Source organism: Phyllostomus hastatus, unplaced genomic scaffold, assembly GCF_019186645.2.
Source record: "Phyllostomus hastatus isolate PE091 unplaced genomic scaffold, TTU_PhHast_1.1 phas_contig_210, whole genome shotgun sequence".
Classification (NCBI taxonomy): domain Eukaryota; kingdom Metazoa; phylum Chordata; class Mammalia; order Chiroptera; family Phyllostomidae; genus Phyllostomus; species Phyllostomus hastatus.
Genome location: NW_025333737.1, coordinates 28,912,184 through 28,922,640, shown reverse-complemented (window position 1 = coordinate 28,922,640; position 10,457 = coordinate 28,912,184). Strand labels below are relative to the sequence as shown.

Below are 10,457 nucleotides of genomic sequence, written 5' to 3'. Positions count from 1 at the left end.
TAGCCTCCGCCCCTAAGCCCTACAGCGCCCGCCCCCCGCCCCCCCGAGGCCGGAAATAGGAACTGCTGCTTAAGTTAGACTATTAGCGAGGCTTCCTAAAAGTGGGGGAATGGGAAAGAAGCTCCGGGGCGTCGACTTTATTGAGCCACATAAGCCTGGCACAGTGGATCAAAAGGGAACTTCGTGAGAGGAGGCCTGTGGTGCCGGGGCGGGGGGCATGGGGGGACAGGCTTTGGAGGAATCCATGATTACTCTGGAAGCACTTCTTTTCTCTTTCCTCCCAGCCGCTCTCAGCCCTCCCCAGCAGGATCTAGGACTTTTGTGGTCCTTCCCAAGAGCGCCCCGAGCTTGTTTTCTGCAGGAAAGACTCCTGGACCAGAGAACTGGACACTCGAGTCGAGAACTTGACCCTTGAATGACCACCAACCAGGCCTTCGACATGGGGGTTGGGAAGGAACCTGTTACTTCCTCCTCCCTTCCATTTTCCCTGAAAAAAAGGAGTCTCAGCACAGTTATTTACAAAGATTTATTACAGCACAGGAGCAGTTCAGGTCTGGCGTCAAGGAAAAGGGGGAGGGGCAGAGCAGCTGGAGGACAAGAAGGACCTGGCTCCCCTCAACATGTAACCCCTCTAAGGATGTATATTAGGTGGCATTCTTGGCATCAAAGCATAAACAAAATGCAACAAAGCATCCTCTGCCAGCCCATCTTCCAGGCACCCAGGCTGGGGAACAGGGGTGATAGGGGAAGATTTCCAAAGAGTAGAAACTGTGGAGTAGGATGCCTGAATCCTCAGCCCTGGTAGAAGCCAGTAAGAGGGGTAGTGACTGGGAATCCCCCCAGGAGGAGAGGGGATGGAGAAGGATCTAGGGCACCTACAGGTTCTCTGTACCCCCTTTCTTCCTATCTTAGGGTCCTGCCCTGGGGTTTTCCTGTGCCCAAGGGAGAGGGTCTGGGAGTAGAAGTGTGAAGGATGAACCTTTGTCCTTGGGTTACCAGATTTTCTAAGCAAGCTCTCTCACATCCTGCCTCCCACTGGGTGATGAGGGGAATGACTGGCAGAGGTAGGTATCAGGCAGCAAGTGCCCAGGACTCTGGGCATCAGCCAAAGGTGGGCGAACAAGCAAAGACCAGTTTTAGTTGTCTAGAAGTCAGAAGCCGCAGCCCTAGCAAGTGAGGGGAAGGGTAGAAAATAGGGTGGGGACCGAGTGGGTTTCTGGGGAACAACGATGTCCCCTCCACTTCCTTATGGGAGATACAGGGCCAAGTGCCTATGTGCCAGGCACAGTGTGGGCAGGGCGCTGAGGGTCCTCCCCGGGCTCTGCAAAACAAGCGGAGGGATTCAGGGCCTGAGCATCTCTCCCCAGATCCCAGCGCCATCTCCCGACCCCACCCCCAAGCCTCACCACTTAGTGTGGGGTCTTCCACTTGGTCCTCAGAGCTTCCATCTTTCTGGGGCTCATCCAGAGGGGGTGGGCGCTCCCAGGGCCCCTCCAGACCCTGGCCACAAGTTGTCTTCTGCCCAGCTTGGGACAGGGAAAAGAAAAAGATGAAACCACAGACTCTGAGTGTCCATCTATCATGGTATAGTGGAGAGAACGCTGGGCTAGGACAGCTCTGCCAATGACTAGCCATATGACTTAGATAATTCAGTCTGTTACTTCTTCTGAAGGGGGTAGTAAGAGGGAAACTGTAGATTACCTTAAATAAGATAATAGTTAACACCCTGCCGAGCCCAGCACAGGCACCCTGGAGCCACTCGGGGAGTAGTGGCAATCGATACAGCTCCTTAGTTGTCTTGTCGTTTGATCCACTCACTGCCCCGCTGCTTTTCCTGAGGGAACAGTCTCCCCTCACCTCTCCACCTATTCTGGGGGGTGGGGGTCTTAGTGGGCGCTGACAACTCTCGCAGCTAGAGCTTTTGCTCCCATGGCTGATGCCCTGGTGGCCAGAGAGGCAGTGAGGAGGCCCAAGCCATTCTGTTTGGGTGTAAAGGCTGGACACATCAAACAGGGTCGGTCAACTGGTTTCAATCCTTTAAATAGTGGGACCATGAAGTTTCATGTGCCTAGAAGGAATAGATGTGGAAGGAATAGGAGCCCTTCCATGGCTAGGCATGGGACCCACAGCCACAGAGGTCTGAGATCTTCCTGCCTAGAAACCCTCTGGGCCTTGGGACCCTCTGTGGAGATTGTAGGATCTGGGGCCTCTGGCTCTGAGGCCGTCTGCGTAGGTCTTAGGCCCCTCCCTCCTCCACTCTTCCCAGGTAGGTGGAGTTGGAGGTGCTGAGAACCAGATGGGTTCTTGAATCCTAGATTCTCCATGTAGACACTAGAGGGCACCCTCTCACCTCTGCCTAGGAAATAAAAGAGGAGAAACTGTCCCAAGGGTCCTGGAGAGGACTTATCAGCCTCAGCCTCCCAGCAGAGGCCACATCCAAGGTTCAGAAATGCGAGTGACGAGGACACTGGACACTCTTTGTCCTCTACCCCTGCATCTCCTTGCACCCTCTCACCGTCACGAATGGGAGTCCTTTCTGGGGTCCAGCCGCAAAATTCTCAGGGAAGAGAGGAATTATTAGGAGAAACCTGATTGGGGGAGGGCCTGAGTCAAGGATGGGAGCAGCCCAGGTGTCAGGTAAAGCTGGGAGGCAGCCCATGGCGCGAGAGGATGGGACGGCCTCTGCAGTGTGATCGCAGTTTACACGTGTGAGAGACTGAACTGGGGGGCGGGGGGGACGTCCCGGGGCACTGGAGGAGGACCCCGCCTGACCCATGGTGGTAGGACCCAGGCTTCATAAAAGCCCCTTCAGCTTACCAGACCCCCTGCTGCCCTTCAGGATCTCAGCCTGGCTGTCCTCCTCCTCCTCCTCCTCCTCCTCTTCTTCATCGTCATCCTCCTCTTCTTCCTCTCTTGGGTAGCCCAGCTCCCGGAGCTCCCCAAGCTCATCCTCTTCCTCTGAGCCCTGGTTCTCGCTCAGGTTGCCGATGGACTGCAGGTGAGACTCGGCGATGCGCTGCACAGCTGCCACAGGGGCACCCAAGACGACAGGGTCAGCCAGGCCCAAGAAACCGCCGCTGTAGCTGCAGAGGCGTGTGGCCCAGGCCCCAGCCTCCTTCCATGGGCCGAAGGCAGAGTTAATCCCCTCGGGGATCTAGTTCAAGAGCTGAAGGCTATAGGCCAGGCCAGGGCTGAAGCAGTGGGAGGTAGACTCTTGATCGTATTTGGCTCCTAAGCTGTCCAGAGATGCTGGCCCCCCGGAGGCTGGCAGCGGGCCCTAGGGCACCAAGCCTGACAAGACCAGGCGAGCACAACAGCAGCTTAACATTCCTTGGCTGGGAAGCCTGCTTCTCCAAGGACCTGGTACTGGACATAGTGTCCACCAGCCACAGCCCCGGGTGGAAGGCATGGAGCCCCTAGGCCAGGGCCCACGGGATCTGTGCCTGTCCATTTCTGGGGGAGTGCCCAGCTGGCTTAGGGCTCACTGCTCACCCCAATCCTGCCCACCCCTATTGCCGGGCTTGGTTGACACCTCCTGGCACTGCCCTGTCACTGATGCCACCCCGTGCACCTCTGCCCCAGTCTCTAGGAGGTCGGAACAGTTCTGAGACGGAGAATGTAACAGTCTGCAGCCAGTGAAGTCTGTGCCTGGGGATGTGGCGTGCTCCGCACGGCCCCCACAATCTTGACCCACATCCCCCAGCTTCCAGCTCCCTCTGCGGTGACCTAGAAAGCAGCAAACACCACCCACCCCCCCAACACCACCAAGGCCTGCTGGGATAGGGCCTAGGAAGGGAACTGTGTGGGCAGCTCGAGAGAAATTTCCAAAAGATGGAAAGGACCAGGCGGTTCGGAGAAAGGGGCCAGGGCTGGGGGATTCTGGGAGAATGGCAGGGGTTGAGGGGACACCACGAGGAGTGGCTGAGGCAGAGGGAGCAGCGGGGCTGGGAGCTGGTGGGGTTTTAGGTCATTTGGGTCGTGAGATTCACAGCCCACAGACAAGATGCTGGCAAGCTTAGGCCTGGGGTGGCTGCAGCTCCATCTTGGCCTGCAGGCAGCCCCGCCCCTCGGAAAGCCCAGAGAGGTAGATCCAAGCTGGAAACCTCCGGTGCAGAGCGCAGGGCACTGCACTCCTGCCAACTCGGGGACAGGCACAGAGGGCGCATTGTTCGTGCCCGCTGCCCCGCCCTGCCCCGAGCTCCCAGCCCAGTGCCTCCCGCTGGCTCTGGGCAAGCTACCCAGGCAATAAAAGCACAATAAATCGCCCTGCCCTGGCCTTGGGGACGCGGCAAAGCTTCACCTGGAGCCAAGTATGAGAGCTCTGCCTTGGGGAGACCCCCTGAAGCCAAGACTCAGTGTCGTCCGCCTTCCCCCAGGGGCCCTTGGTTTCTTCCCCTGCAAACCCTGATCCTGCCAGGTGCCTTCCCTTGCCCAGAAAGGGGTCAAAGCCCACAAAGTCGTGCCCTTCAGGTACAGAAGGGTCCTCTGAGGGTTGGAGGGAGGGGAGAAGGGAGGAGAGGGGGCGGCAGCTCCAGCAGCCGCCCCCTCTCCCCCAGCTGGAGGAGGAGCGCTCAGCTCAGTTCGTGAGCCACAGTGACGACAACAGGGGTGCGCAGGGCCCATGCGGGCGCCCCGTGAGCTCCTGCCTGCGCGCAGTGCCTCGTGCCTCTCCCAGCTCTCCGGGGTCTCCCCTCCCCCTCCCTGCTGTCTCCTTTCTCTGCCTCCAACTAAACTCCCCCCAAACCCCCCTCGCCCTTGTTAAACTCAAAGGTCCCCAGCACAGCGCCAGCCCCACGATTGCCCGCACCTGTCCCGGCCCCCTCCCACTACCCGCTTCTCCCGACTCAGACTCTCCTAATGCGTAGCCCAAAGGGGCAGTGGGGGTGGGGCACATTTCTGGCCATTGCAGGGTGCCCGGAAAGCCTTGGCCCTGGGCTCCCCGCCCGCCCTCTGCCCCATGCTCACAGTCAAGAGCCCAAGAGATGGTTTTTCCTCACAGCCACTCACTGCCCCCATAGCCCAGGGTGGGAAGGAGAGATTTCTTATATTCTCTTTTGAGAAGATGCCATCCCCACCCCTCCCCCACGCCTGCTTCAGGGCGAGGCCCTCCCCACATCCCTGCAGGTGGGCAGTCCTTCCAGGCGCTGAACCACACTGCCACCGGTTTGCTGTCCCCTCATGTTCCCCTCCTGGGAGAAGAGGAAGGGCCCCTGCCTACCTCTCCTCTCCTCCCAGCCCCTCCTCTCTGCTCCCAGCCCTGACAAGCAGGCTGACAGTTGCACCTGTTGACCTTGGCTGGTGCTGGGAACTCATTAAACCCACCAGGAGGGAGCTCTTGCACACCCTTCCGGTGTCCCTCCCTCTCTCTGTGGGAGGAGGGGGCCGGCCCGGCAGGAAGAGCCTCAGGCGCTGTGGAGGTGATGAGGATGTGGAGGTGAGCGTGGAAAGGCTTCCTAAGGCTTAGTCGGGAAGAGGCCTGCTCCTCTCCCAGGTGTGTCTGCACAGTGCCCCACTTCCGGCCAAGTCTGCAGGCTGGCCCTGCAGACCCCTGCGACTTCGTACTTCCTCCCCCGTGCGCACCTTCTTCCCTCCTCCTGGAATGCTCTTTCGGGGCCTCAGCTGCCAGTTGAACTCCTATGCATCCTTCAGATGCAGGCTTAAACATCCTGTCTTCTGTAACTCTCCCTGACCCTTCGAGGCAAGGGCCCCAAGTCGGCAGGGACCAAATCTCACTCCCTTATCTCGCCCAGGGCCCACCAGTGAGGCCTGGCACACAGAGAGGAAAGGCAGGGAGAAGCGCCCAGCGTGCGGACCTGTGCGGATGTCATGCCAACGGGAGAGGGGAGCAAGGGGCTCAGCCTGAGAAGAAGGTGCCTTTCGGGGAGTGGGGAGCGGGAGGTGTCCCAGCTGTACCTGCAGGGGCTGTACAGAGAGCTCACTCGCTCTCGTGTTGATGATGCCCACTTGCTATAGCTCAGGCCGGCCGGCCACCCTCCCCAGCCCCCGGGAACCTCCGTTCTCACCAGGTCTCGTGAGGACCGAACCGGCCTCTAAGCAGGGGTTAGGGGGCGCAGGACAGCCCTGCCCACTGACAAAAGCTCATCACTTCCTCCCCCAATGTCAGCCCAGGCCCAGGGGTCACGGGGACAGCCAGACTGTTGGGTGAGGGTTAGTACCTTTCAGCGAGGGGGGTGTGTAGGCACAGGGGTTGGGTCTCTTCGACTTGTGGTGGTGGCCCTCTCCAGAGGCTCTCTGCCAGGGAAGACGCCGGGTTAAATGGGCTCACTGCAGGCCCCCTCCCTGCCCCTCCCTCTGCCCCACCCCCCCAGAGCACCCTGAGCAGACTGGGCTAGGTGTGGCTGCCCCTCGGCCCTGAGCCAGGCTGAGGCCACCCCGCTGCTGTGGCCCGGCGCAGGGCAGGGACCCGAGGTTCCAGAGGCCTCAGCCCAGTCTGAGCAAAGACAAGAGCAGAGAAAGACCTGCCCGTGACATCCTGACACCAGGCCCTCTCCCCAGAGGTGCCGATTGATATGCTAATGTGTCCTCCCCGGGTGGTACCCTGCGTTAGTCAGGAAGTAATCCCAGCCGACCCACCCCGTCCCTCCTTCCAGTCGCCCCTGGAAACTCACCTGGTGCGGGGAGGCCTCTTCCTCTGAGGGAGGCCATCAGCGAATCCAGGGGGCGAGGAACAGAGACGAGGGGGGGCGGAGAGAAAGAGAATCCGAATTACTTTCCCCCAATGGTCAATCTCCGGGGAAAGGGAAAGTGTGCCCCCTCCTTGCTAGTGTTGGGAGGTGCCTGCTAGTAAATGAACCCTGGGAGAGTGGGGCTCCCAGACCTCCCCGCTCCCTGCCCCCCTTCTGCTCCGTCTTCCACTCAGGGGACTTTGGCACCAGGGCCCCTTGAAGGCATCAGTCAGGGCCGGGCGGAGGCTGGGCAGAGGCAGGGAGGGCCCACCTGGTGAGGAGTGCTCAGAGAGCCGGAACAGCATGGCGGGGGTTGGCCTCCTGCGCCGGATCTGAAGAGATGAAGAACCAGGTGGAGAGGTGGGAGGGGGTCCAGACACCTGCAGCCCCCCCACTTTTCCCCCCCTGGCAGCAGGGAACGAACAGTGCTTTGGAGTCTCCAGGGAACCTGGGAATCAAAGACTGTCAGGGCTCGAAGGAACTCGGTAGCTCCCCCAATCCCCTCACTTCACTCAGGTAAAAGCCCAGGGCCCAGCGAGGTTCAGCCACGTGCCCCAGGCCACCTTGCTCCGGCTGGCCGGCCCAGGCCCATCCCACTCCATGGCACCTCCACAGCCCGCACTTCCCTTTCCATCGTCTCCTACCAAGGCCCTTCCTCTCCTGGTTTTTGAAGACATCAGATCTGGGGAGCTGGGGCTGGCTGTGGAAGGCGCCCATGGGCCACGGCACCCACGTGGCCTTGACCACCTAAGGTCAGCTCAAGGGCTGCAGAGAAACTGGATCCAGCTGCAGAGGCTGAGCCGGGGCACTGCAGCCACCTCCAGCCTCCCACGGGCGCTCAGGTGGGGGCCCCAGCCGCAGGCCCACGAGGGCCTAGGAGGGCATCGCCGGGGGCCTGGGTCTGGGCCCCCCTAGCAGCCTCTCTTAGGCTGTGGAACTCGAAGCCCAGTCCTCATTAAAAAAAAAAAAAAAAAAGTCAAGTTGCCCTGCTTGGTGTGTGAGCCAAGCTGACAAGTAAGGGTGTGGGGTGGAGGGGGCACAGAGCACTCCCAGTCACTGCCCCCCCAAGCTTGGCAATCAGACCGGCTGTCAGTTAATTAGGTCCGCTCTGAGCTCCAGGGAAATGCACCAGGAGAACCAGGTGATTTGAGCTGGAACTGCCCCCTCCCCCTGCCAGGCTCCCAACGCAGCAGCGGGGCAGACCAGAAGCGGCTTAGGGCGGAGACCCCACGGCCACCCCAGAGACTTGGCCGCACTCGCACTGCTCAGCTGGGAGTCCACTGAGACTCAGCAACAAGTGGATCTGTCCAGGTTGTGGGGGGCGGGGCCCTCTTCTCCTCTCCTTCCACCTCCTCCCCAACTTTCGGGGCCTCTCGGCCACCGGGAAGGCTCTCCCAGAGACCTCAGTTGTCCCCGTGAGCAGGTCTGGCTTCTGTGGTGGCGCGTCACCACCCCCCACCCCGACCGGGTCCTGTAACGTTGTGGCTCTGTCAGGGGCCTCATCGGGACGAGGCTGTGGCGACCCCAGCCCAGGCAGACAGGGTGGGACTAGAGGGACGGGGCCGTGGGGCAGAGGAGTTGGGGGTCCCCGCTCCATACAGTGGGTCCGGGGATGAGGGTTCTCACATCTGACCGGCGCTGGCCGGCCCGGGGCCCGGCGGGCCCGGTGGGAGCCGGGGGGAGGAGGACACGCGCGCGGTCCGGAGGGCAGTTCCCCCTCCGCGTGCGGCCCGGCCTGGCCTGCCCCGGCGCGCCGACGCCGGCCGCCGGGATTCTCCGGCGTGGGGATCAGGACGGAGGCCCTGGGAAAAAGTTGCGCGAGTCTCCAGCGAACTTCAGGCGCTGCCGGGTCGAGGCGGCCCCGGCCTCCCCGTCGGCCCCATCCCGCAGGCCGGCGCCGACCCGGCGGCGCCCCGAGCCCCGGGCGCGTGCGGAGCTGCCGGGGGTGGGACACGGTCCCCTTACCATCTCCACCTGGCGGGGGTCCAGCTGGCTGGGGGGCGCGGGCACGGAGAACTGGATCTTCTTGCGATCCTTGGGGTCCATGGCGGGCGGAGGGGTCGGTGGGGCTGGGCCGCGCGCGACTCGGGGTCCCGGGCTGCGCTCCCGGCTCAGCTCGCCCGCGCTGCTCCCGGCGCCGCGGGCGCGAGTGGCGAGGAGCGGGAGGGCTGTGCGCGCGCCGATAAAAATACCGCGCGCGGGGAGGGGAACGCGCGGGAGGACGGGGTCGCCACCGCCCGGCCTGCCCCCGGGCTCGCCCGCCGCGCGCGCCGTCCGCGCCTCGGTCCCCTCGCGTTTCCACCCGTGGGCCCCCCGGCTCGCTGGGCTCTGTGTTTCTGCCGCTCCCCTCCTTCCCTTGCTCTCTGGGCGTCTCTCCTCCGTCTGTGCGCGCTTCCTCCGTCGCCCTCTCCCTCTCCGCGTCTCTCTCGGTCTCGGACTGTCGCCCTTTCTCCCGAACTCACCCGTCTGGCCCCAGCCTCGGGGTCCCCAGCCCGTCCCCTCACCTGGGACTGGCGCCCAGGGGCTGGATGGGAGGGCTCCGGGAGAAGGTGGCCAATGAGCGCCGAGGAGCGTGTTCTCCCCGGGGGTGGGGGAGAAGGCTGGGAGTGTGAGCCAGGGCCCCGGGAGCAGGCTAGGGGCCCCCTACTGTCACCCCAGAACTTGAAGCTGCATTATTGATGGAGTCCAGCGGGGAGGGTAACGCGGGGGGCTGAGGGGGCGGGGGAGGGGGGCAGAGGGACTCTGGCTTTAACCCCTTCGTGGCCTGGGTACTTGGAGTATCCCGGGGAGACCTATGAGGTCGTGAAGAGAGTGCCACCAGCATGTCACGCTGTGAATGGGGGTGGCCTGGAAGGCGAGTGGGTGCGAAGGAGCGGGCTGTGCGTGGGGGGACACGTGTCAGTCATCAAGGCGGGGAGTGTGTGTGTGAGCGCGTGCCAGCGGCCCTGCGGTGCCTGTGGCTGGGGAGTGGGGTGGGGGGGGGGCGTCGGTGTGGTAAGAGTGCATGTTAGTCTGTGAGTAAGTGTGTCAGAGTGTCAAGGATGCAGTGTGAGTGGCAGGGTGTGGGAGGACTGCGTGTGTCTGAGGGAGGGTGTGGGTGTGGGGGAGGTTGTCAGAGGCTGTCAAGGTGATGGGCACGGGTGTGCCAGCTCGCGGGGGGTGGGGGGGGTGGGAGCACTGCCTCCACAGCTCCAGCCTGTGCAGCAGAGGGGGCCAAAGCTGTAGCCCTGAACGAGGCACACTGGATGCCGTGCCCTGGACCCGTGGGCCTCCTGCCTCTCTCCCCAGCTCTGGGGGGCGGGAGACGGAACCAGGCCGGGTGCACCGAGGCCGGGGGCTGCCTGTCCCAGTGCACCACGCGCCGTCACAGGTGTGGGTTTGGCGCACTCAGGAGCAGAGCTGAGGGGAGCGGTGTGTGCTTGTCACTAAGGTGTGAGCCTCTCTCTCTGCAGAGGTGTTTGTGTGTCTCTGGAGGGGGAACGGGGGGCTCTGGCCCTGTGGGTTGGCTTGTGTCTGTGTATCATCTGTCCAGGCCCTGGGTCTCTTCGCAGGAGCCCACATCGCCCTCTGCCGTGTGCGTGCGTGTGTGTGTGTGTGTCTTCCTGGGGCTCCATGTGTGCTGGCTGTATTCTCCCCGGGTCACGCTCAGGCCTGGATCAGGCAGGAGCTCTCCCCCACCTCCAGCAAGGTTTCCACTCCGGCCCCAGCAGGCCGGGTCCTGGGCAGAGCCATGGGGGCAGCAGGAGGACAGAGGAGTCCCGTGGACACAGG

At 62.6% G+C, this 10,457-nt stretch overlaps 1 protein-coding gene across 2 annotated transcripts; it reads right to left on the bottom strand.

Annotated features, from left to right (window-relative positions):
• Positions 1-512: 512 nt before the first annotated feature.
• PPP1R1B (protein phosphatase 1 regulatory inhibitor subunit 1B) lies at positions 513-9,273 on the bottom strand. Of its 2 annotated transcripts, none has more exons than XM_045837546.1 (7): positions 8,652-9,273; positions 6,958-7,018; positions 6,630-6,652; positions 6,177-6,252; positions 2,818-3,024; positions 1,407-1,526; positions 513-1,321 (listed from the first exon to the last, which is right to left on the bottom strand). In XM_045837546.1, exons 1-7 carry the CDS (start codon positions 8,730-8,732, stop codon positions 1,272-1,274), a joined length of 618 nt encoding a protein of 205 aa, XP_045693502.1. In that variant the 5' UTR covers positions 8,733-9,273; the 3' UTR covers positions 513-1,271. The 2 variants fall into 2 exon arrangements, with proteins under 2 accessions (XP_045693502.1, XP_045693503.1); XM_045837547.1 differs by lacking the exon at positions 8,652-9,273 and adding an exon at positions 7,331-7,445.
• Positions 9,274-10,457: the final 1,184 nt, after the last annotated feature.

Bases quoted from the DNA above. Each gene is read 5' to 3' on its own strand.
- PPP1R1B (XM_045837546.1), bottom strand. From the start codon at position 8,732: ATGGACCCCAAGGATCGCAAGAAGATCCAGTTCTCCGTGCCCGCGCCC. The intron at 7,019-8,651 runs GTAAGGGGACCG...TCATCTCTTCAG, and splicing joins ACCCCCGCCAGGTGGAGATG to ATCCGGCGCAGGAGGCCAAC. The intron at 6,653-6,957 runs GTGGGCCCTCCC...GGCCTCCCTCAG, and splicing joins CTCTGAGCACTCCTCACCAG to AGGAAGAGGCCTCCCCGCAC.